The sequence below is a fragment of the Archocentrus centrarchus genome, chromosome 13, assembly GCF_007364275.1.
Source record: "Archocentrus centrarchus isolate MPI-CPG fArcCen1 chromosome 13, fArcCen1, whole genome shotgun sequence".
NCBI lineage: Eukaryota > Metazoa > Chordata > Actinopteri > Cichliformes > Cichlidae > Archocentrus > Archocentrus centrarchus.
The window spans coordinates 9,059,958-9,086,308 of record NC_044358.1 but is presented as its reverse complement, the minus strand read 5'-3'; the positions used below and the strand labels follow the sequence as shown (position 1 = coordinate 9,086,308).

The following is a 26,351-nucleotide window of genomic DNA, read 5'->3' as shown; positions in this document are numbered from 1 at the left end:
ACTCTTTGTAAACAGATGTGGAACCACAGAAGAAAAGAGCTGTATGAGAGCAACTTTTGGATTAATGAATCCAGCAAAAATAGCAAAAGACAGTTTATCATCAGAAATATCTACACCTACAGTTCAAAGTATGCTGGTTCTTTCTGTGCAGGCAAGAGAGCTGGAAGCCAATCTTTGTTAAGCCGATACCATGATACAAAGTTTCATCAGTGTGGAAAAGTGAGATAATACTTTTGGATTTTCAGCGACAGGTAACCGTGCCACCACACAGTCAGCCTGTAATATTCTGTAAATCTAATTTAATAACAGCCAGTGCAGAGCTGCTGTTTATGAAACTGGAAGTGAGCGTGTTTTCTTTGCACCTGTTTTCTTCTCTGAATCGATCAGGAAATTTGTCCAGTGTCTGCCCATCAACTGTCCACCATATATGCCTTGAGGGGTTGTTCAGGACAAAAGGAAGATGACCTCGGCACACCAGACGCACCTCCTTGCCTGAAAGGGACAGAAAAATAGCGATTTCATCAAGTATAACTGCCGAGTGCTTCTCCTGATTTCCTGTCATACGTCTCCTGTTCCAGTGATGGATGCTCATATTAAACATGACCAAATGAAGAGCTCAGTGTATGTAGAGTAACCCCTGTGAGCCAAAAGCTCATGGCTCTAAACACTCAGTTTATCACAATTTTTTCCAGTCTCGGATCTGTATGTCATAGAGACACTAACTCTCAATATAATATAATAGAAGTCCCACCATCTGCTGACCATAACATTTTATTACAGCGATTAGAGCATGCTATAGGTATTAAAAGGTACTGCGCTGCAGTGGTTTGAATCATATTTATCTAAAAGACTCCAATTTATTCATGTAAATGGGGAGTCTTCTTTACACACTCAGGTTAATTATGGAGTTCCACAAGGATCTGTGCTAGGACCAATTTTATTTACATTATACATGCTTCTCTTAGGCAGTATTATTAGAAAGCATTGCATACATTTTCATTGTTATGCAGATGATACTCAGCTTTACCTATCTATGAAGCCAGATGACGCACATCAGTTAGTTAAACTGCAGGAATGTATTAAAGACATTAAGGTCTAGATGACCTCTAATTTCCTGCTTCTAAATTCAGATAAAACTTTTAATAAAAGTTTTTTACAAATCTTACTTAATATAAAACATTTTTTTGCATTTGCATTTGTGCAATATTTCTAAAATTAGAAACATCCTATCTCATGCATTTATTACTTCTAGGCTGGACTATTGTAATTCATTATTATCAGGCTGTCCTAAAAGCTCCCTGAAAAGCCTTCAGCTGATCCAAAATGCTGCAGCTAGAGTACTGACAGGGACTAGAAAGAGAGAGCAGATTTCTCCCATATTGGCTTCTCTTCATTGGCTCCCTGTTAAATCTAGAATAGAATTTAAAATCCTTCTCCTCACATACAAGGTCTTGAATAATCAGGCCCCATCTTATCTCAAAGACCTCATAGTACCATATCACCCCAACAGAGCACTTCACTCTCAGACTGCTGGCTTACTTGTGGTTCCTAGGATACTTAAGAGTAGAATGGGAGGCAGAGCCTTCAGCTTTCAGGCCCCTCTTCTGTGGAACCAGCTTCCAGCTTGGATTCAGGAGACAGACACCCTCTCTATTTTTAAGATTAATCTTTCCTTTTTGATCAAGCTTATAGTTGGGGGTGGATCAGGTGAGCCTGAACCCTCCCTTAGTTATGCTGCAATAGGCCTAGGCTGCTGGGGGGTTCCCATGATGTATTTACCTTACAAAATAAAGCGCCTTGATGCAATAGTTTGTTGTGATTGTGAAATCAAACCTGGTGGTTCACAGTGATTTTTGTGTGATTTTCTTTCCCTTTATTTTCATTTCATTTCTGTTTATTAACTGATCCATGCAGGACTTTAGGTCCCGTGTGTATTTTAATATATATCGACTTTGTGGGCTCTTTTTTCTCTTTTTGTCACTGAGCACGAGTGATTAAACTCTGTATTATTGTAATAGCTTGGACTGATATGCATTTGCTTTCATTTTACAGAAGATGATGGTGACATTTAAGTCTTAAAGTGAGGTTAATGAAGGTGCTGCAGCAGTTGGTACATGAAGCACATTTCCTTTAAACATTTATCTGCTGGCTGTAGTCCTGCTGCCCCTCCCCAGCTCACCTCCATCAGCACTAACACACACTCACACGTACATGGCATGGGGTGTGTGTCCGTACACACCGTTAGCTGCTTGGTCTGTTTTATGAGACGTTCTCCTGCAGCTTCCATTGGTTCTATGTGGACGATTAACTTTCTGAATGTTGAATCTCAGAGAGCCAATTTAAAAGAAGCTGCGTGCAGTCGATGTGCTGCCGCTCTGTGTCCAGCTGCAGGTGGAGGAACTCGCACAGAAAACCAAATGACTCTTCTTTGACCTGAACGCCCTGCTGATGTTGTCCAAACCAGCCTGATTGGACACAACTTCCTCCCCTTTGAAGGAATGTTAATAACAGACTAATGGAGTTGACAGCCAGGCGTGAACGCTGCTGTACAAACTAATATAATGAAACACAGCTGTGATAAGGAGACCTCATCATTACATGTGTTTTTACAGTGGATCAAACATGTTTAGGCAGCACCTTTTATTCAAGCTGGAGGATTTCTCTTCAAAGAATCAATTAGAAAGAAAATCAATAAAGTAAAACTACGTTGGCTGAATCGGCTTCAAGAAGTGACGTTTTCTGCATTTTGATAAACTTTTATGCATATTTAATACATAAACTTTGACATGTTTTGCTTTTCCTCATTTCTTTACAGTCTGTATCATCTTGCAGGTTTTCTGTAATATTTAAATAATCATGTTTGATCAATAATAAATTAAAGGTTTTCCAGTATCACTCCATCAACATGACCTTGACCACCAACCTCTAGATGTCATCGGCACCGATCAGTGTGTCCACTGCCACACATACAAACAGGGTCTCCATAATGCATGAGGGGGACACCGGTGTGCAGCAGGTCAGCATGAACAAGCTCAAAGAAAACCCTTTAAAACTATTTATCCATTTTTGATTGCTTAGTTAAGTCCAGGTCACAGCGTGTTTGCTAAACCACCAAATCGTCTGTTCCAGCAACTTGTAATCAAGATGCTTAACTACTTAAACTCGTCCATCAGGGGCAACAACTCAGTCACAAAGGAATGGGAACGATGGCCTCAGTCACTTCTGTACAAACAGCCCCAGTGCGAGCTGGAGGTCATCGTTCGACAAAACTCAACTCAACTCAACTTTATTTATAAAGCACTTTAAAACCAATGCCACTGGCCAAAGTGCTGTACACAAGTAAGAGCAAACAGGTTTAAAATACATATATAAAAAGTAAAACCACAATTAAAACAATAAGAACCAACATCTCAGACTGAGTTAAAAGCCAAAGAGAAGAAATGTGTTTTAAGAGAGCATTTAAAAGCAGAGCGTGAGTCAGCCTGCCTGATGTGCAGAGGGAGATCATTCCACAGTTTTGGGATAGCAACTGAAAAATCACGGTCACCTCTCATCTTCCCATTTGCCTTTGGGATAACCAACAGTGACAGATCAGCTGACCTGAGGGAGCGTGCAGGGATGTATAGGTGGAGAAGGTCAGACAGATATGGTGGGGCAAGGCCATGAAGACATTTAAAAACAAATGAAAGAATTTTAAAATCAATCCTAAAGTGAACTGGGAGCCAGTGAAGTGAGGCTAAAATCGGTGTAATGTGCTCACATTTTTTGACACCAACTAAAAGTCAAGCAGCAGCATTTGTACCATCTGTAGTCGGGTGAGTCGTGTCTGGTTCAGCCCAACATAAAGTGCACTGCAATAATCTAAGCGGGTAGTGATAAAAGCATGGATTGAAATCTCAAAGTGGTGCCATGAAAGAAATCGCTCCACCTCCACCTTGGCCAGTTGTTTTAATTGATAAAAGCTGGACTTGACTACTGGCTTAATTTGAGCATCAAATTCAAGATCACTGTCCAGTTTTACACCCAGATTTGTTGCGGTCACTGTCAGATGTTGACTCATAGGTCCCAGATCAACATTAATTTTGGAGGTGTCACTAGGCCCAAACAACATGACCTCAGTCTTTTTATCATTCAGGTGCAAAAAATTTGTGGACAGCCGTGCCTTAATATCTCCAATGCACTCTAAAAGATGGTTTGCAGAATATGCATTTTGCTGCTTCAGTGGCACATAAATTTGACAATCATCAGCATAAAAGTGGAATGCGATGTCATGTCTCCTAAAAATTAATCCCATTGGAAGTAGGTACAGAGAGGAAAGAAGAGGGCCAAGTATAGAGCCTTGAGGCACCCCACATGTAAGGGGCACTGCACAAGATTCAGCAGCTCCAATATGGACACAAAAGCTTCTCTCTGAAAGGTAGGACCTGAACCAATCTAAAACAACACCCTTAATGCCCACCCAGTTTTCCAGACGAGACAGGAGGATGTGATGGTCCACTGTGTCGAAGGCAGCTGTTAGATCCAACAGGACCAAAGCAACACAGTGACCAGAGTCAGTGGATAAAAAAAATGTCAAATGTCATTAAAAACCCGCAACAGTGCTGACTCAGTACTGTGATGGGATTTAAAACCAGACTGGGACACCTCCAGGGTGTCATGATGAGTTAGAAGAAATAATATATAAATAATAATAAGAAGAAATAATATCAGAAGAGTCCTTAGATTTAGCAGCTTTCACAGTTTTCAGATAAAAACGCCAGCTGTCACGTAACAACTGGAAGGACACCTGTAACCTGTCCTTCTTCCACTTTCACTCAGCTCTCCTGCACTCGCGCCTGGCAGCGCGCGTAGCATCAATCGTCGAGGTTTGGAAAATCTAGTTTTCAGGAGAGCCACGGTATCTAAGACAGTCTGGCAGGTCCATCCATCCATCCATCCATTTTCTTCCGCTTATCCGGGGCCGGGTCGCGGGGGCAGAAGCCTAAGCAGAGAAGCCCAAGCTTCCCTCTCCCCAGCCACCTCCTCCAGCCCATCCGGAGGGACCCCAAGGCGTTCCCAGGCCAGCCGAGATACACAATCTCTCCAGCGTGTCCTGGGTCTACCAGTCTGGCAGGTCGAGAGGTAAATTCCTCGACATCTGAATTAAAGCCAAGAGACTTAGAAGGGCTGAACGCAGCATTAAAGGCTGTGGAGAACTTAGCGGCAGTGGAGGAATTAAAAACACGACAGCGCTGTGTAGCAGTGCGAGATTTCACCATATGACAAAAGAAAGGCATGTCAAAAACAACGGGCAATTTTTGTAGGGATTAATAAAGTTTAATCTAATCTAATCTAAATACTGAAGCTCAGCTAAAGGATTAAGGATTAAGTATCAGTTATAGTTATCACATCATTTCCCAGGAATACACTTAAAAACCATGTCGGAGCTCATTCAGTGAGCATCGGCTCTGCTGTTCACGTACCTGTTTTGACAGTGAAGATCTGGTCATTTGTTGGGTTCATGATGCTGGGTTGTTTGGGTAGTGAAAGTGGTACTGAGAGAGTAAGAGACAGAGCACTGGTTACCTGCACAGTTACATCCTTTAATGCCTGCACGTGAATATTTGTCAGTAGAAACGGTGTCTCACAGATGGCAGAGACGTTGATGCTCCTGGTGAAGTTGAGGGTTTGGTTCCTCCTCTGGTACTGGACTCTGCAGTAATATATACCCTGATGTTCTTCCTGCATGACGTGGATCAGCAGACTGTTTTCCTTCAGCTCCCTGTAGCCCCTCCAGGACGAATACAAATCACACGTCTGAGAGCATCAAGATGAAATAAAAGACCAGAAGAAAGGTGAGGCAGAGAGATTTATGCACTTTAGCTTCACTCGGCTTTACAGTCAGTTTCAGGTCACTGTTAAGGTGTTTGTCTTTACTGACTCACTGACAGGAGGATTAGTGAACAGGTCTGCCAGGATTAGGAGAGCAAAAGCATGAATAATACACTCTAAACACATTCTGTCCAATAAAGCAGAACCAAAACTATTATTGCAAAAAGCACGGACACACTTTCATAAGAGGAACAGACAAAAAAATGACTGACATTGTTAAAAATTTAAGAGGAAAAGGTTCACTGACTCTAACGGTATTGATATGTCTGTTGTTTACTAATCATATTACTATCTCAGAGTGCACAATGAACGCAATGACACTTTCTTTAGCCAGGGATTTTATTTCTTAGAAAAAACAACCATGTGTGATGCTGGAGAAAATAGTCAGTTAACTGAAGAACAGGTAAATAACATTCTGTGGGATTTACAAGACTCAATGTTGGGTCCAAAATATAGAAAATTATATGAAGATGATATACATTTTTTCATAATATTTAAGATGTAATCCCTTTTTGACACCACTGGAAAAGAGTTTGACATGACAGAATTTCAGTACTACTACTACACACATATATACATACACTATATAATGTGTGGTTACAGATCTTCCTCATCAAGCTATGTTATGTACATTATACTGTTACTTTATACAGCCACATGTAGCTTGTGTGGATTTACTAACATAAAAAAAAAGAATAATTCAAAATTCAAGCTTTATATACAAAGCCACCAGAAACTGCTCACTAAGAACCAACAAACCCAGTGTTGCCACATTAAAGGCTCTAAAATTCAAAGATTGGGTAGATTTTGATTTTGTACTCAGAGGCTGGAGGACCAGTACAAGATTAACAATGATTTTAACCTGAGCTGAGCAAAGATACCCCAGCTGAGCCCCAGATAAAAACAAGGAGGTGGAAATGAGCAGGAGAGCTCCATTTGAATGTGATTCTGTGAAAAAGAAGCACGTATGTGAATGCTTTTTAGACGGAGACTGCATTGTTGGCGTGATTCTCACAGAAACGGGACAGGGATGAACCAGCAGCAGTGCTGCTACATACATGTGCTGGAAACCTACCTCAACATTTTTTAATGCAGATGCAAAGTACCACTGGACTTCTGGCTTGCTCTCTGACATCTTGATGGCATCCTGCAGGTCTGGGCAGTCCAGTGTCGCCCCCTTCTGCAAAGGGACTATCTTCTCAGTCGGTGCCACGGCAACTGGAAGCGCACATTTCACACCACGGGTAGCGTCATCTGGACGCAACACTGTGAGGCGAATGCCGATCTTACTGCAGGATGACTTGTTACTGCAAGTCAGAGACGGGAGATGTGAGGAAATCAGAGCATCTGCACATGTTTAAATTCAGGTTTAAAGTTCGAGCTGATTTTGTTTGTTTGCAGATAGGACAGTACAGAGAATATGCAGGGAGAGAGTGAGGGTGAGTGATGCACAGGAAATGCTCAGGGGTGGATTCAAATCCAGGCTCCAGCTCAGGAAGGGGCATGCTCCCACAGTGCTGCATCAGCTCTTCTGGAAACCCGCACGTGTCCGGGAACTGTTGAAAAACAGCAGCTAGCAGCCACATGGCAGAGCAGAGCAAACCACAAACCAACAAGACCTGAACACCAGATGTGATTTTGGGTCATTGTTGGTCTCCAGATCATCATGACAACACAACAGGAAGAAGCTGAGTTACTCTCTACTAACATATTCATCTGCTCCAAAACTACTGTATCATTTAATGAAGGTGACCAACAGTCACGTACACACTAACGCAGCTGTGCAGTTTGAGTTCACGTTACTCACAAAACTAGTGTTAACCCGAGTGTTAAACCAACACTGACCGGGTTAAAGTGCCGCAGCAAAATCTTAGCGACGTTTTTCCTGCATCTGTATCTGCACGACTTTCTGTCTGCATGTGCCAAATGTTCATGTGAGAACTTCTCAGAAGTTGGTAAGAACAAGGAAACAGGAAGTGACCTGACCACACAGGAACATAGAACTAGATCACCTTGCTGCAGTATTAGCACTGTTAGCAGCACTGCAGGTATTTATATGACAGACAGCAGTATGATGGATGTGACCAGCTGCAGGAAAATAAGCCCAGCAGCTAAACCACTGAAGGCAGAAGAATATATTCTCATAGGCATCAAAAATAAAACAAAGAATTTTTTCTTCTTCATTGGTCACAAACATCCTGTTATCTTAATCAGGTTGTGGGTCAGATGATGTACAGGCACAGCTGTAATGCACTCTCTAGCAGAGACTGATCTCCATCCACCTGTGTGTGTGCAAGTACGCGCGTGTGTGTGTGTGTGTGTGTGTGTGTGTGTGTGTGTGTGTGTGTGTGTGTGTGTGTGTGTGTGTGTGTGTTGCTCATGTGGCTATCTGTAAGTTAGACTGTTTCCTCCGTTTCATGCTTTTTTTCTACTTTCAACATCTTTAGAAACAAAAAAAAAATATTGTTTTGGATGCATAACTTGATCTTGCCTGTGTTTATCAATAAATACACACACACACACACACACACACACACACACACACACACACACACACACACACACACACACACACACACACACACACACACACTCTGCATTGGCCCTGAGATACAAGTCAAGACGACAAGAATGAAAAACCAAACAAGTTAGAAAACAAAAATAAAAGAAAAACATTTCAGAAAAATTCAGTCAAAGCAACAAGATTAAAAAAGAGCTTTGACATTTTAGGAAAATGCTTCTGCTTGGCATCAAAATTTCAGGAAAAGCAGGAATATAAAAGAAAATGGTTCATTTTGGAAAATACTACAACACAAAGTAGGACCAACACAATCTGAGCTGTTTCTCATTTTTCCTCTTTGGTTGTTGATTTCTGTGAAAAGCTGTTGTGTTTTAGACCTCAGGATCACTGAAATATACCCTGAAGTCAGTCAGTTTACTGTAAGGCTGCAGCCAGATGTTACTTAAATGAGTCTGATGGTCATTTCCTGCAATAATTCACTGATTGATTGTTTTTATATTTAAAAACACAGAAATAGTGAATAATAGAAATAAATATCTTCCACTGAATCAAAAATAAACAGAATTATTTGAGTCTGTATCAGAAAAGTGTATGTGTGTGTATGTGTGTGTGTGTGCGGGTGTGCGGGTGTGTGGGTGTGTGGGTGCGCGCTCACGCGCGCGTGTGTGTGAAAAACAGCACTAATGCTAACTGTGGCAGCTGCTAAACAGCAACTGGTCGTAATTCAAACCAGATTTTGTTTAAAGGTGCTCACAGCACTGCTGCTGTTGTTATTACTGCTGCTTTATTGTTGTTGTTGTTGTTGTTGTTATTATTACTGTTGTTGTTATTACTGTTGTTATTATTACTGCTGTTGTTGTTACTGCTGTTGTTGTTATTACTGCTGCTTTATTGTTGTTGTTGTTGTTATTATTACTGTTGTTGTTATTACTGTTGTTATTATTACTGCTGTTGTTGTTGTTACTGCTGTTGTTGTTGTTACTGCTGTTGTTGTTATTGCTGTTACTGCTGTTGTTGTTATTACTGCTGCTTTATTGTTGTTGTTGTTGTTATTATTACTGTTGTTGTTATTACTGCTGTTGTTGTTATTACTGTTGTTGTTATTACTGCTGTTGTTGTTATTACTGTTGTTGTTGTTACTGCTGTTGTTGTTGTTACTGCTGTTGTTGTTACTGCTGTTACTGCTGTTGTTGTTATTACTGCTGCTTTATTGTTGTTGTTGTTGTTGTTATTATTACTGTTGTTGTTATTACTGCTGTTGTTATTACCGCTGTTGTTGTTATTACTGTTGTTGTTATTACTGCTGTTGTTGTTATTACTGTTGTTGTTACTGCTGTTGTTGTTACTGTTGTTACTGCTTTTGTTGTTGTTATTACTGCTGCAGCAAAATTTTGGAGATATTAAATCTGATTAAAATTTCCATTTCAATGTGCGTTATGAACACTACTCACAATGTTTTATGCTTAAAAGTGAAGCCCTGCACATGCAGTGATGAGAAATCTGGACTAAATTCGTTAAACAGTTTCACATTTGCATTCTTCTGCATTTCAGAATAAATGACTGAAAATATGAAAATATCCTTACTTGCTAATTTAAAAAATGTTTTTTAAGCACCGTCTTGTCCCGTCAGGTGACTCGGCTGACAGTCAGGACATGTGATCACATTCACAGTGCTGTGCAGGGACATGAGGATCAACCTCAGCAGGTATTTTGGGTTAAGTTACTGATGCTTTTCCTGTTGCCATAACTCGAAATGAATCCACTGGCAAATACAAGAGTTTTTAAAAGGTCAAAGCTGGAAGTGGTTACTAATTTACTGAGGTGAGTAGGGCAGGAAACTGAGGCAGGTCATGCTTTCAGAAAGCAGAGATGTGCTGAATGAGTGTGAACGACAGAAGGTCGGTTTAAAGTTGACAGGATGCAGACAAATGTTGTATCACATGTTCATGATCATCATTTTGACCCTCATAGAGGAAGTTTTGAGTCATGAACTGAGGCTGGTGTGATCTAAGTCAGGATGGATGGACATGGTTTATGTCATCACATCGCTCCTGCACAGGCCGGAGTCCTGCAGTGATGAAGACTAGCCTGGGCCCTCCTCCTCCTCCCAGGACCTGATCCTGTTTGCTGAGTGTTACATGGAGGTTTGGAGCGAGTCCAGCTGACAGGACTCCGGAGCTGTATTTGCGTAATCCTCCGAGCTGAGCAGCAGATCTTTAAGATGCTCTAAGAGTCACTTTGGATGATTAAGTGTGGAGCAGCCAAGATGGAGCATCGAACTGGCTCGTTTTATCTGACTGATCTACGGACTGATTACCGAGCTGTTCGATGATCAGCAAGCTGGAATTGCTAAAATCAAGATTAATTGTAAAAAAAAGTCAAATCTGAAGCCTCTTTATCAGATTGAAAAATTGGATTAAAATGCCTGAAACAGCGAGGTTACTGTCCTGGGTCAAAGCTGAAGCAGAGATGGACAGATGCTGACGCCGTCAGTATATGACTGTGAAACTATGGCAAGACTTTTTTTTATATAAGAGTTATGCTTCTCTGTAGTGAGTCTCTGGGTGCTGCTGAGGTTTAATTGCTAATTGTTCACAGCTGAAGACGTGGATAACGGCGTGCTGAGGAGATGACACTTCCCGTCTTCATCATTTTTAGCCGAGATTATCAAAAATTTAAACCAATGTTTCTACAAACTCCGGTGTTTATGCTGCAGCTTTTGAGCCAGGTCGTAACAGTAAGCAGCTCTTTTAAACTCTTTCATGTGTAATTTCTGTCTCATGTGCTGCAGGGTGAACGTGTCACAGCCATCCACCTGATGCCAGCATCAGAAACCTGTGAAGGGAGCAGTTCACAGTGTGGTCAGTGAACTCAGCAGGATGACAAACTGGTCTCAGTGTGGCTACTTGGGGGTTTGAATCGGTCCTTTCAGTTTGACAGACAAAATGAACATGAAACATTCCTGAATCCAAACTTTCCTTTGCTAGAAAGTCCAACAAGAACATTCAGATGACGTTCAAGAAGAAGTTCGAGTCGACGTTGGGAAAAGTTTCATTTTGGAACCGTTTCAAAGACTAGATGCTGAGAACAGGCGGTCAGCAAATGTTTAGCAGCGTCACAGCGGGAGGGATGATTGCTCTTTGCTTTCTGCCCGTAACAAACAATCAACTTTAAAAAACTCTTTAACAAATCACCTCAAAACGTTGAGCATCAGCTTATAAATTAATCCCATCTCCTGCCCAAGGTCAGCTTCTGTCTGCATGTTTGACAGCCCTTCATTAGAAATAATGTGTTTTAAAGGTTAAAACATCCTGAGGAAGGAAAATGTGGGAAGATTTCCAGGAAAAGAGATGATATTATGTGAAGCAGGTGATGAGCTGCTCGACGTGTGTGCACCAGGCAGCCTGATGCCTTTAATCTTTTGATATATTTGTAAAAGGAGAATAAGTTCAGATAAAAGCTTAAAAAATAACTAAATCCAGACTTTCCCAGGAGCCTCAGCGTCTTACCGCAGCATGCAGATGTACTGTCCGGTGTCGCTGGCGGTGGTCGGCTGCAGCCACAGTCTCTCTCGGTCTTTGCTGAGCCGCGAGCTGCAGAGCAGGATCACATTAGGCCGCATGAATGAGTGAACGCAGATCAGATACGAATCAATTAGAACAACATTAGAACAAACTCCACGAGGCTGATCCAGCCACCCGCCTCCAAAACACCATACATCCTCTCTGGCAGGGAAATCGTTGGGGCGTGCTTCATCAGTCAGTTACTCTCAAAGAGTCTCAATTAGACCTCAGCCCCCCCACACTCTGCCTTAAAGTCAACCAGGCTTAGCTGTAATTGATCACAAAGATATTGACTGTGATGCTGTTTATTCCCTTCAGTTATTCTCAGTGCCTCCCCATTGTGAGATTCATATTAATGAATCACCAGCTCACAACCCAGAAAAAAGAAGTTTATGTACAAATAAATCTTCAAATATTGTAAAATGAAGCTGAACACTGGAAATCTGTGGGGCTGAAAAACGAAACCAAAAGCAGAACACAGCTTTTGATCCTTTGGCTTCAGGTTCCTTCTTAACTGACCCTGAGAACAACAATGACACGTGTGAACTAAACAACACCTGGCTGGAGGTTACCTGTATGTGATTGGCTGCTCCAGGTCCTGGCCCTCGGGGAGGTGGTACCAGAAGAGGTTGTGCCCGGCGCTCTGGGTGGAGGTGTAGTTGTAGACGGAGGGATGAGAGAAAAGAGGGCAGGACAGCCAACCGACCTCCCCCTCCACGACAAAGACCGACCCCTCACTGGACTCGCCCCAGTCATAACACATGGGCTCTGAGAGGGGGAAACATTAAAGGAACAGTTCAACCAAATGTTTCCGTCTGTGGGAAAAAATCATTTTAATGGGTGAGATGCCTTCAGTGTCCTCCTGACGCTCACTGCACAGTTACCAGCACCAAATCAAAATCTTCCTCTCCTCGTCTGGATCTGGTCCAGGATGCTGGTCTGCTCTGATTTAGAGTTTTTATGTGTGAATTAAACAGAGCTTAGTGGATGTCCTCGTTAACTGGCCTTGTTAAAGGAACGCCGTTATTACACTTCCATCTCATTAAAGGATTAAAGCACAGAGGGCAGCTGCACCATTAAAACTCCTCAGAGCTGAGATGAAAGCAGCTTCAGCTGAGCTCAAACTGCTTCCAGTGGTTATTAAATTTGGTGCAAAATGCTGCGCAGAGTGAAGGACAAAGGGAAACATGTAAACAGATGGCTGATGTTTCTGGGCCGGAGGCACAAATCCAGAGATTTCTGACCCCGACCTCCGCGCTGAAAATATCCCAGCACTCGGATTTATTTTTGTCCAGCTGGATAACCTTCTGAGCAGAATTTGGTGCCACATCGACATCAACATCAAAACTTTCCGCTGTTTTTTTTGTTGTTGTTGATGATTTGAAGCCGTCGGGCACACAAACTGACATCCAGCACACAGATTATCGTGACTGTTTCCCCACATGTTCACTCATCAATCTGAAACTTTGTTTACTTTTTGACATTTATGTGGGAACCTGATTATATAATATGGAAAGAGTTTTTTTTTTTTTAAATATTTTTGGGTTTGTCAGCCTTTCTTATGTTAGGAGAGGAGACGGGGAAGCCGGGGAGAGCGAACAGGGGAAGACAGCCTGTAAATGGCCTCTGCATGAACCTTATGGCCACCCCTCATTTATTTACGTGTTGCTGAGAAAGAGATGCAACAATTTATTAAAACATGTGTAAACATACATGTAAATACAGAATAGAAGACAAAATCAGAGTTTGTACAGTTCTAACGAGCTTGAAAGTTTAAAGTATTTGGTGTGACTTCCTTTATCCTTCAGCACAGTCTGAACCCTCTGATGCAGCTCTCTGTCATTCCTTTAAGCAGCCTCCAGGAACAGTTTTCCAGGCTTCCTGAAGGGCATTCAGAGCTCTTCTTTGGATGTTTCTGCCTTTTGTTCTGTTCTCTGTCAGGATGATCCCACACTGCTTCAGTAAAGCTGAGGTTCGGGCTCTGAGGAAGCCGATCTATGGCTGATACTGTGTTTTTCTATCCAGGTATGCTTTTACTGCACTGGCAGTGTGCTTGGGATCATTTAATTCTTTCAAATTTAAAACTTGGCTCCATCAGACCTCTTGCCACTGATCAGTCTAGTTCTTGTGTAATGTGGCAGAACTCAGCCTTTCCTTCCTGTTTCTCTTCCTTAAGAATGGCTTCCTGACAGCCGCCCTTCCACTGAGATCATTTCTGATGAGGCTTCAGTGAACAGCAGAGGGATCAGCTGAAGGTCCAGATGCATCTCTCAGATCCTGTGTCAGAGCTTTGCTGCATGTTTTCCTGTTTCTTAAGAACATGACTTTCAGATCCAGTACTTTTTCAGGCCTCACAAATTTTTAAGGACACACTGCACACCATGCTGACATATGGCACGTTTTCAGCTGATAGCGCTTTAGGAATCACCCTGTTGGTGCAAAAATGCTTTAATGTCTGTCAAACTGTGTTATTGTTGGCATTTTTCATCGAGTCAACTAAAGAAATGAGAATAAATGTTGTGTTTATGTGACAGGCTGCTGGTAACAAAAAGCCTAAAGATATGAGTCAAAGTTGGTTCTTTGCTGTTGTTTGTTATGTATAGACGACACTGGTTCATCCCTTTTACGCTTGAAGGATTCAAAGGTCAGAATTAAGTGGCTTAACAAACAAAAAGCATTCCTCTGAAAATGGTCAGGTACAAGGACTGGACTGAAAATGAAAAATTGTGGACCACTTGTAAGTTTGCAGAAGCAGAACAGCATGACACAAAAACATGTAAAAGCACAATAAATAAAATTTAAAAGCATGCATGTAGCTGCGGAATTGATTAACCATCCATTTTTAATTACACTTAGGAAAAGTAAAAATAAAAAAAACATTTGAGGTTTACAGAAATGCACAATTAATTATCATCTGCAAAGAATTGACATGATTTAACAACATCTGTTTAAAATCCACATTCCTGTCACTCTCTGTGCTTTTAAAAATCAAATAAAGGTGGAAATGAAAAACAATAAAAATAAAAACACAGTTTTACCTAAGGGAAGGTATCATAGCTGTCAGTGAAGCTGTAAAGTCCATTAGTGCTGTAGTATTTATAGCAGCTATTCTACATGCCAATGTAATTTGCCAGGACTGAAGATAAAGCATCTCTAACTGATGACCATAATTAAACAGAGAAACTGCAAACCCTCATCCAGGCTTTTTATTGTAAGAAGGACTTAAATGACCAATTGATCTTCAAAATTAGCACAGACCAATGTTCCCCCAATTGATTTAATTGAGTAATGGTTTCAGCACTGATTCAAATTACAAAACCCCACTCTCATCCAGGTCCTCAAACACCTCATCTATAATGAATGAATTAATTAAATTGAGGATAAAGATGATTACTGTTCAATACAGCATGTGATAATAATAGCAATGACTAATGTCTTCAACACACACACACACACACACACACACACACACACACACACACACACACACACACACACACACACACACACACACACACACACCTCCTCCAGTGTTTCAACACCACGAGGCCTCTAATACACATAAATGAGATCCCAGACCATCATCTCATCAGACCAGCCTTTTTGTAGAAGTGTGCGACCCCAATAATGAAACACTAAAGTTCCTCCAGAGACCCAAAAGCCTAAGAAGGATCATCACAACAACTGAAAGTACTCCTGCTTAAGTTTACCTTTAAAATCCCCCTCAGGCATCCATGAACACACCCTGAAAGTGCAAAGAGCCACTAGAGATAAACTAAGATAAAAAACATTTTCAGGGATCACTGGAACCTCTGTAATATTTTTCAAGAACCCGTAAAACCCCGGGATGACGTGGGAACGATATCTTAATGAAACAGGAATTACAGAAACTACATCAAGAGCTCTTAAAACACCTTTTAGAGATCTGAGATAAATCTCTTAAATAGTGAGCAGTGCCCAAAACCAGATTAGCAGAATGTCTTGAATATAAACTTGAAACTGCAAAAACATCTTAAGGAGGCCAACGGGCCACTGAAAATACTTCAATGACTACAAGAACCACATCATAAGCCCCTGAATCCTCCAGGATCTACTTAAAATTCCACAGAGATCCCAAGAACCACAGGAATCACTCAACTTCTGTCAAACACCTCTAAACCCCTGAATGAGAGAAGTACCTTTCCAGCCACCCACCACCTGAATCACTGCTCCACTGTAAGCTGTGGGTTCAGTGGAAGCAGAAACTCACTGGTGAGCAGAGCTGCTTATCACTTCTGCTTTTTTGGATTGGTGGCAGTATTCCATATAGAATATAATTCTATTTTTTTTTTTTTTAATTTCCAACAGGCAATTGCAAATATAAAAAAAATTAAACTGCTAGTGATAAGAGTAATTTTAACAACTTTGGGGCCTCAGAAGAACTACTGACTTCCACTGAGGAGCAGTGGCCTGTTTAGGGTCCCAAGCCTCACTTTGAGAAACTCTAGTGCAGGTCAGTTTCAGCTCTGTTGGTTTTCAGGATCCTGAACACTGAGCTCTGGATTAATGGAGGCTCTCTGCACCTTCTGTACCGAGTTGGACCGGGTGTGCATGTTGGTAATTGACCTGTCAGTTTTTCCTGGCTGGCGTATTAGTCTTTCTATTAAAACCTTCTCCTGCATCCGTCCGCCTCTTCCCAGCCTCCTCTCTCACCATCCATCCATCCATCTACACTAATGCCTCCGTTTCTTCTGTAAATGGAATCAATAATCTGGTTGAGACAGTCAGGAAAATGCTACACAGTTTTACATCAGAGCTGCAATAAATGAAGAAACAGTGGAATTCATTAAAATTCACTGAAAAAAATGAATCTGCAACTGTAATGATCAAGGATTTGATTGAGTCATTTTGTTTGGGTAACTTGGAAACTCTTGTTGTTTTCAGCCTTTAAACATGAACTACATGGTAACAATAAAAAGCTTTTTTGCATCTTAAAGAAATGATGATTAATTACCTAATCAGGAATACTAATAACACATAAAAACAAATACTGTCTGCAGCGCTGTTCAGAAAACACTTTATTATATATATAAGATATTTTTTGGCCATTTTGCTTTTATTGGATAGCGAACAGTAACGATAGACAGGAAAGTGCAGAGAGAGGGGGAGACACGTGCTCAGCCACTGAGCCAAACTGCCGATCTTTCACAAAACATTTTAATGAACAAATGAACTCTCACTTCCACCACCAGGGGGCAGCATTTTATGAGTGGCTGCGTTAAAACTTTCACACGTGTTTTAAACTTCTGCTTTTTATTTATTGTTGTTCCTCAGCCCTCATTTCCTCAAAGGGCTTTCCATTTTCCCACTTTTGGGAATAATAACTTCTTAATGACTGCTTTAATAAAGGTTACAGCACCGTGCTGCGCCATCTTGTGGTACAAGTTAATATTATTCAAAAGCACGGCCCGGCCTTAGTTCAGCTTCAGGTCATATCTCTTCAACACACACGGACATTTTGCACATAAAGCCATAGTATTTATTTCTTCACATTCTTTAGTTGTTCTAGAAGACTTTAAACTGCTGTTACACAGGAATTTACAACATATACCTTTAATCAGGAATTTGGCCCCTTGCAGCCTCTGTGTTAGGTCCTATTTAATCACTATAAACAGATTTGGTGGATGAATACAGCGAATCAGCAGGCAAGAGGCAAAATCTGTCTCATCACCTTTATTAGTCTGTGTGTGTGTGTGTGTGTGTGTGTGTGTGTGTGTGTGTGTGTGTGTGTGTGTGTGTGTGTGTGTGTGGGTGATCAAATCAGGCTGCAGTTGTGAGGGAACAGCAGCAGGGATGATGGAAGTTTCTGACCTTTATGGTAAAATTTAAATGTTTTTTTTGTTTCAGCTGATTTCTGAAACTTTTTTGATTAAAGTGCATGAAGACAGCAGGTTTTCCCAAATAATTCATGCAGGTTCACCCTGCAACATCCCATCTACTCACTTCACATCCATTCACCTTCCTCTACACTGACCTCCCTCTGTCCACCCCACCTCCCCTCTACCCTCCGACAGCGTTACAAATGAGCCTCTCCGCTCAGGAACCATCCATTCGCCGTCCCACGGGGCGAGAGCTTCGGCTTTTAATTAACCTCACTTTTGCAGCGTTGCACTACAAAAACAAGAAAGATTTTCAGTTGAAAACAGACCCGAGAGCCTTTCACAGCGAGTAAAAACAGAGCACTCATATTTATCCCTTTCAGTTCCCTTCAGCACAGAAAGAACTCCTCAGCTCGACGGATCCAAGGCCACAGCTGCTTCTGTGCATCTAAATGAGAAAGAACTGAGGCTTTTAAAACTAACGTGCATTCAGGTTTTTATGTTTTCTGCTCCGCTGCTGGTGAGAGATAAAAATGCTGATTTTTTTTTTTCCCTCATCCCGCCCGTCACAGCTGTGACTCACCTGTTGGACCGCTGGATTGACTGACAGCAGGTGAAGTCCCGCCCAACACGGTGAAGAGGAAGAGCAGGATGGAGATGAAGGATGCCCTGCAAAGACACGGGCTGTTAATGAATAACATCTTCCTTTATTTTTCAATAACTTTAAGCCATTTTTATAATTTAATAAACCGCAGCACAAAGAATGATAAAAACCTGTTATTTGTTTCAAAATGAAAAATGAAAAACTGCATTTGTTGTTAAAATCAAAAACACAAAAAGCGACCCACACATTCAGGCACGTCTTTATTTCAGTAGAAACCAAAACTGCAAGTTTGGTGGTTTTTGTCTTTTTTAGCAAAAAAAAAACAAAAAAAAAAGTCGTGATCTATTTAGATAAACAAAAATCAATTCATAGACTGTAGAGTTCATATAAATCATTTATTCAGTAAAGGTTGTTAACTTGGGTTTGCCTGACATGCAGCTTTAGAATTACAGTCTATTCAACAACACACTGACAAATTCTGATCAACCGACCGACCAACCAACATGCACGCCTTCAAGCTACCCACCCCACCCTATATACCAACCTGCATTCTACCCTACCCATCAACTTGCACACCAGCCTATCTGTCTCCCTACCATCCACATACCTACAAACTTCCATAACTTTCTACCAACCAACTGAAATACCTGATTTCTTACCAGTCTACATACGTACCTACCTCCAAATTTCTCTGCCCACCTGTCTATCAGCTCTCTTATTGCCTGCCTATCTACCAATTTATATGTCTACCAACTTGCATCCATATCTACCAACCACCGGACATTTGGGTTTGGGTCAGTGGGCTGTCAGTAGATTTAACTGTGCGAACAGAATGAACAGGCTCGTGGTAAACACAGAGCATTTGTTTAATGTTGTCATGGTTCTGGGCCGTATGCTCAGCATTTTGTGTTTAGGTCTGTTTTCACTGGGTTTTGTTATTTTCTAGGTTTGTTTTGGTCTTCCTTATTCATCTTAGTTCTGGCCTTATCAGTTGTGGTTTTCTAGTTCCCTTTGTTCCTGTCTCCCCTGTGTCTTTGTTTCTCTCTTTTTCCTTGTTCCTTGGTCCATGTTTAGTTTTCCTCTGTGCCAGACCCCTGCGTTAAGTCTGCGTGTACCTTGTTAGGTCTTTCCTGTTTTATTTTGACAGTCTTGCGGTCCCTGTGTGTTGTGTGGAGTTTTGCTTCCTGCGTTTCATTAGTATGATTTTGTCCACCTGTTCTCCCCAGCTGTTTCCTGTTTTCCCTCGTGATTCCCAGAGTATTTGTTGTCTGCGTTTCCCTCTGTTCCTTGTCGCATCCTCCTTTGTGAAGGTGTGGTTTTGTCCTGTTGTCCGTTGTTAGAGTTTTTGTTTCAGTGCCATTCATCTGCTTACTTTCACTTATCTGCAATAAAGTCACCGTTTTAAGTTCAGTTTGCCTCTGGAGTTCTGCGTTTGGGTCCACCCTGCTCGCCACACCACTCACACATGACAAATGTAACCTAAAATATTTTTATGTTAGTAATGTGTAGCTATTCAGAGGTTTTAAAGCACAAAATGTACCACTGAGAGCCTTTGTGTCTCATATCCATTTGCCTTCTTGTGAATTTAACCCTCTGGGGTCCTGGGTATATTTGGCCGTTTTTGACTACTTTTGTTTTTATCGTTATAGTTGACCTTAAACTGTTTACCTTGCCTTGGTTGGTATAATTTTTTTCAGTACCAACTCATGTATGTGACTGTGTATTTCATTTTAACATACTGTATTAACATATTAGGCTTAAAATCACATAAAAACATAAAATCAGAGTAGAAAAAAAAAATTTTTTTTACTGTAAAAAGCACAAACATGCTTAACGAATTATTTTTACAACTTAAAATGCAAATATAAGTTATAAATTTTAAAAACTTATGTAAAAATATAGTAAATAATAAAGTTTTATACAACTATTCACATTAAAATGCAGGAAAGGCCTCAGACGTTTTTCAGTACAACTATTTGCAGAGCAATCAGGACTCACATTAAGATGCAACACAAATTATTTATGCCACCTCAAAAAACAGTTTCTGTCCTCCACAACACTGAGGGGCCCATCACAGACAAAACTTGCCATCAATATTGTCTCTTACTACTTTTTCACGTGTTCCTGAGCAGCCAAATGCAACCTAATGCTTCATGTTACCATATAATTTTCTGATTGATATGGTGCATTTTTCCACCATTAGGAGAGGGGTTGTCGGGATTTAGTTTGTTTTGTTTTATTAGGAAGCACTTCCTGTTAATGAAACTCCCGTTTTTGCCATTTCTTCCTGCAAAAAACACGCATCGAATGGGAGGACAATATACAGGGAAAAGTACGGTGTAAATTATTAGGCATAACTCTAGTTTTACTTGACCTATCAACACAATTTAAAAACTGTTTGAAGTCTGCACTTTCGATTCATGTTGAAATGGAGACTCTGTGCAGCAGAGTCCCGATGCTACATCCTCTCGATCTCATTTTGATGCACTGGTGCGTCCGTGGACCCCAGAGGGTTAATGGAATTTTTGGAATGATTTGAAAATGTGGTTTTTGTTTGTCAATTAAACGTGATTGCCAGCAAATATTAACAGCTGCAGCAATGTTACGGGAAAGGAGGAGGAACCTTTGACACACACCTGCTGTGTCACTACATACACTACAGAGAGGCTGGCCTCTCTCCGCCTCATCTCCATGAAAGTGCAGCAGCAGCAGAGTGAACTCAGTGGAGCTGGGATTAATCTAGTCATTATGTGAGATGAGATGGATGATGATGACCTTCCCGTCTCTTTAGCTCCCTGCTCACCTCCAAGTCTAACAAATACACTTCAAATAAAAACCACCTTGCATGTCAGACAGAAATGAGAAATTTTATTTATTTTCATCTCATTTCATTGTTTTATGGCAGTGTGTGTTTGCTCTACAGCAGCCTTTCATGATTCATTTTCACAGATCAATACGTGCCACCTCCTCCTCCTCCTCCTGCCCGTTTCATGACAGCAAAGGGGGGTTAAAGGTCATCGCGTTTCCTTACTAAGATTATTGTAGTTAAATAAAAGAGCTGTGTGCTTAAAGAACAAAATGGAAATACACAGGATAACAAAAACACTTTAAAAAATAGCTATGATCTATAATCTGTTAAAACCAGAATCCACCCTAACGAGCGCGTCACTAACAGATAAAGTAAAAGCCAGCGGCTGCAGCTCCTGAGAGTTCCCTCTTAAAGGAAGTGTGCGTCACCTGCCTGAGCACATTCACAGAGATGCTGATCAATGTCCCTGAAAAATTAAACATCCAGAACCGGAGCTGCAGGCCGGCAACGCTTAATGTGCCGCTGTCTGCTCGCCGAGTAACCGACTGTCTGCACGCTCATTTAGTAACCCAAACTGGAAGCTTTGCAGCTTGTTTGTCTTTCCTGCATCCATCAGAAATCAGCTGATCCTGCAGGTGGAAGATAATAAGCTTAAATCAGGAAGTCTGAAAAGTCCGTTTCAGCCATGATCGTGATCTCGTTGTGTTGCATTAATGTGACACAGTTTCACAGCAGTTTGTGAAATTGGTTCATGCACTAAAAATGACTCTAAACAAAGATCAAGTTTTGGGTTAAAATACAATTATTTCCATTTTTTTCTAGGCTTAGTTTTCTCTGTTGCCATGGAAGTTCATCCCGTCTGAAGAGCCTGGGCAGCATATATCGTTCCCGGCTCCTGCCTTTCATGCCATTTAAAATAAATAAATAAATCAGTGAATCAATAAATCAGTGTCAGAGCTGCTGCTGTTGATCGGAGTCGAGCCAGAACAGACGCTGAATTACTGTAGATGGAACTTTTCCCCGGATCACAGCAGGAATCCTGATTGATAAAAATGAACCTCCAACATGGAGGTCATGTGACAGGGCTGCTCGATCACAGCAAAAATCCCATAACCCATATTTTAGGGGAATACTGGGATATTGACAGGACTTATCAATAACTTTCAATAAAAACGACAGATTCAAAGTTTCCTTTGAAAAACAGATTTTTGTTGTACTTTTAACTGTAATCCAGAAAAACCTGAACCGATGTTTGTGAATAAAACACCACAGCTGGGGGGGGGCGTGGAGGGGGGGGGGGGGTGCTGAAAGAGCCTCACACTTGCATGCACTTTACATGCAGCGCGATAATAGTTTTATCTGAATAATCTTGTTCTGCTCGTGACTCAAGGCCAAAATTGTAACTGAAATTAAAAAGAAATGAATTCTGCAGCTCTGTCACTCTGACTGCTTCTGTTTGTTAGCAGAGCTGCTCAAAAAGCTCAACTCAACTTAGAGTTTGTGGAAGATATTTATTAGTCTGTTTGTTTATTGATATTTTTATTATTTCGTTTATTTCTTCTTGTTTTTCTTTTTGTCCTCTAATTTTGACCTGGTGTGTGCGGGGCAGCCAACACGGTCAGCTGCATACGAGTGTATCCTGTTTCAACTTCTTCCATTCCTGTTCTCTGACTTTTTCTTTCCTGGGATGTGACACCTTTCATTCAGGAAACGACTGCAGCGAGGCCAGCGTGAGTATGGATGCTTACGCGCGCGCGTGTGTGTGTGTGTGTGTGTGTGTGTGTGTGTGTGTGTGTGTGTGTGTGTGTGTGTGTGTGTGTGTTGGCATCACAGCTCCGGGCAACTAATCAACCGTAACCACTGCTTCAAGTCTCTGACTAAGCTCGTAGCTGTGATGCAAACGGTTATGATTTATCCTTTTATCTGCCTCGTACTCCTCATGAACACAAACCAGCTTCCCAGCAAGGAAACCATTACTTTCACTTCAGTTCCCATTAATCTGAATAATCATGTGTTCTGAGAAAATGTCAGAAAACTTACAGAAATGGCCCTTCCTGTCCGACCAACACCTAAAAAACCCACAAATGTTCATCTGATGATAAATTTAAGTAATAAATTTTACTAATTAAATTTTCTTTAATTTCCCTGATGGAATCTTCCTAAAGGGATTAATAAAGTTTTAGCTAATCTAATCTAATCTAATCTAATCTAATCTAATCTAATCTAATCTAATCTAATCTAATCTAATTTCTCACATTTGAGATGCAGGAGGCCACAGATTTTGGCTGTTTTTGTTTGATTTATACAGTTCTTAATACAGTTTTTAATATTTTAATAATGAATTAACAGCCAGTGAGAGATGGTAAAATGAGCCACAGCAGAAAGCGAGAGTAAGAAGGGGAAGAAAGATGGAGAGGCGCTGCAAGAGACAGACGGAGAGATATAAAGTGTCACAGTGGACGATCAGGCAGAACTAGTGGATCCCAGGAGGGACATACAGAACCAGAGCTGCTCAACAACACCATCCATCACACACACACACACACACACACACACACACACACACACACACACACACACACACACACACACACACACACACACACACACACACACACCTCAATTAAACCAAAGCTGGAAAACACTGCTCTTGTGTGTGTGTTTATTCGAGCATGTGATGCGCTTCATCACAGGTACAGAGATATGAGCCCCTGGAGCTTTGGCCCAGAGGATTCGGGGCTCTTGATTGGCCATTTTTTTTATCTTCATCTCTGCACTTCATTTACAGTTTACTCATCTGTTCACTGTGAATATTCATACATTATTATTTTTGCTCTTTGTTGCAGATTTTTTTTGTGTATTTTAGTTTTTTTTTAACTGCACTGCTTCATTAATTCAGTGCTTAGATCTGATGATGATGGCAATGGTGATGATGAAGAGCCACGTGGACTGCAGTTATGTTTCTGCTGATCACTGCAGACTCTGACCTGATTGACTATAATCTGATTATCAGGACCAGATCGATGAGGACTGTCCTCCAAACCCCAGACTCACATTTAAAAAACTGTACACTTCAGACTGCCTTCATCTCTGGACAGTCTTTAAACGAACTCTTCATCATTTTTAAGGTATTAAAACTATTCGGCACATATATCTGAGTTTGACACCACAACAATGGGGAAATGATTTACTGAAGTTGTGCGTGTTTTTGAGTGAGCGCAGGATGGGGCAGTGCGTGTCCGCCGAACACATCAGCATGATAACAGCTGACGTGCAGCAGCTCTCAGCTTGTGTGTTCCGACAGAGAAAACCCGATCAAACAATAAATTGTGAGATTTTTAAATGAAACTCGGCGCGCAGCCGCCTGAAGAGAAGAAGCGAGGCTCTGCGTCCGGACAGCCCGCTGCAGACGATCAGTCTTTGGGGTGACGCTCTGGTTCACAGCGACTCTCAGTGAATGAACACACAGAATAACCCGAGCACTGAGAAAACCGACAGTACGAGAACCACAATAAAGCACAATAAAGCACAATAAAGCACAACAAAGCACAGCGCCAGAGTCCATTGAGAAAACCACTAAATGTGAGAATTCCGTCCAGCAGGCGGTGACTTACATTGGCAGCAGGTCTCGCGGGTCTGAGAGGTGTGTGTCCGGTGGGGACGGATCAGTCGGGGTTTTCCAGCTGGATGTTCCGGTGGGGGGGCCAGAACCAGGACTGGATCGGAGTGTCCACGTCTTGTGTGTGAGGCGACAGAGTCCTGCGGCTGACTCTAACACACACTCACTCACTCACTCACTCACTCTCTCACACACACGCCCTCCGGGAGCAGCGGGGCTCTGATGATTAACGGCCGTGTGTCAGGACTCGATCTCGCCTGTAAATCTCCCGAAGAGGCCCCGGTGGTCCGGGAACTCCTCCAAAGTGACGCTCGGCGCGCCCCCGGGTAATTAACGGCCCAAAATTAACGTCACGTGCTGATTAACTCATGAAAACCGCTGGAACGGAGAGCGTGAGCCGGAGCCGGTCGGACAGCTGCTGACAGCTGGACTGCAGTTTGCAAACACTTTTTAAAGCGCGTAAAAGGCGCAGCGAGCGGCGGTTCTGTTTACATGGAGGAAGTAAAAGTTAAGCAGATTCCGGTCGACGCTCCTCCTCCTCCTCCTCCTCCTCCTCTCTCACACTGTTGCGACATCAATAAGCGTGATTTCCCAATAGCCGAGGCCTACATCACACACACACTGACGGTCAGTGTATCTGTCTGGGACACACACGCACACACACGCGCGCACACACACACACACACACACACACACACCGGTCTTCTCCGTGGGAGCTTCTGCAGCAGCTCTGCTGTAAAACAGACTGTAAACTGACGGTAACAGTAATATGACAGCTGTGCACTCAGCCACATGTGTCAGCAGAACAGTGGAACAACTCACCCCTGTATTCCTATGTCATTTTCCAGTGTATTTATTTCCGTATTTATTTAATGTTTCTATTTTTTTATTGCTGTTGTACTTCTCTCTTATTTAGTCCACATTTATTTTTCTTATTTGTTTATGTTGTTTTTTCTATTTAATATTTTTTTTATTAATTTAATAAATTAAAAAAAATTATTAAATAGAAAAAAAATTAATTTAATAAATCTCCCACATTCCAAAGACATGCACTTACGGGGGTTAGGTTAATTGGCTACTCTAAATTGCCCATAGGTGTGAGTGAGAGCATGAATGTGAGTGTGAAAGGTTGTTTGTCTCTGTGTTGGCCCTGTGACAGGCTGGCGACCTGTTCAGGGTGTACCCTGCCTCTCGCCCTATGACAGCTGGGATAGGCTCCAGCCCCCTCGCGACCCTGAACAGGATAAGCGGAAGCGAATGGGTGGATGGATGGATGGATTTAATAAATATGTATTTATATATAGATTCCTTTTTAATCTTCTAATGTATTCACTGTATTTTTTTTTTTTTTACATCAAGACCTGAATACTGGTACTGTTCACAGTGAAATTAAATACAAAAAGTGAATAAAATAAAGCTGAAAGCCTCAAATGAACTTTTCATGTTTTATTTAAAGAAATCCACCCCAGATCAAACAGCAGCGCTGCTTCGGTGTGAAGGTGCGCA

The 26,351-nt window shown here is 41.5% G+C and overlaps 1 protein-coding gene across 1 annotated transcript in view; it reads right to left on the bottom strand.

The window, feature by feature from the left end:
* The window catches only part of il1rap (interleukin 1 receptor accessory protein), a 32,315-nt gene extending 6,971 nt beyond the window's left edge, over positions 1 to 25,344 (bottom strand). The window contains exons 1-8 of the mRNA XM_030744700.1: positions 24,841 to 25,344; positions 18,397 to 18,482; positions 12,528 to 12,723; positions 11,902 to 11,985; positions 6,947 to 7,178; positions 5,628 to 5,796; positions 5,463 to 5,534; positions 363 to 492 (exon numbers count right to left, since the gene is read on the bottom strand). Coding sequence (XP_030600560.1) covers positions 363 to 492; positions 5,463 to 5,534; positions 5,628 to 5,796; positions 6,947 to 7,178; positions 11,902 to 11,985; positions 12,528 to 12,723; positions 18,397 to 18,482; positions 24,841 to 24,842 — 971 coding nt within the window. The 5' untranslated portion in view covers positions 24,843 to 25,344. The remainder of the gene's footprint in view (positions 1 to 362; positions 493 to 5,462; positions 5,535 to 5,627; positions 5,797 to 6,946; positions 7,179 to 11,901; positions 11,986 to 12,527; positions 12,724 to 18,396; positions 18,483 to 24,840) is intronic.
* Between the last annotated feature and the right edge of the window lie 1,007 nt (positions 25,345 to 26,351).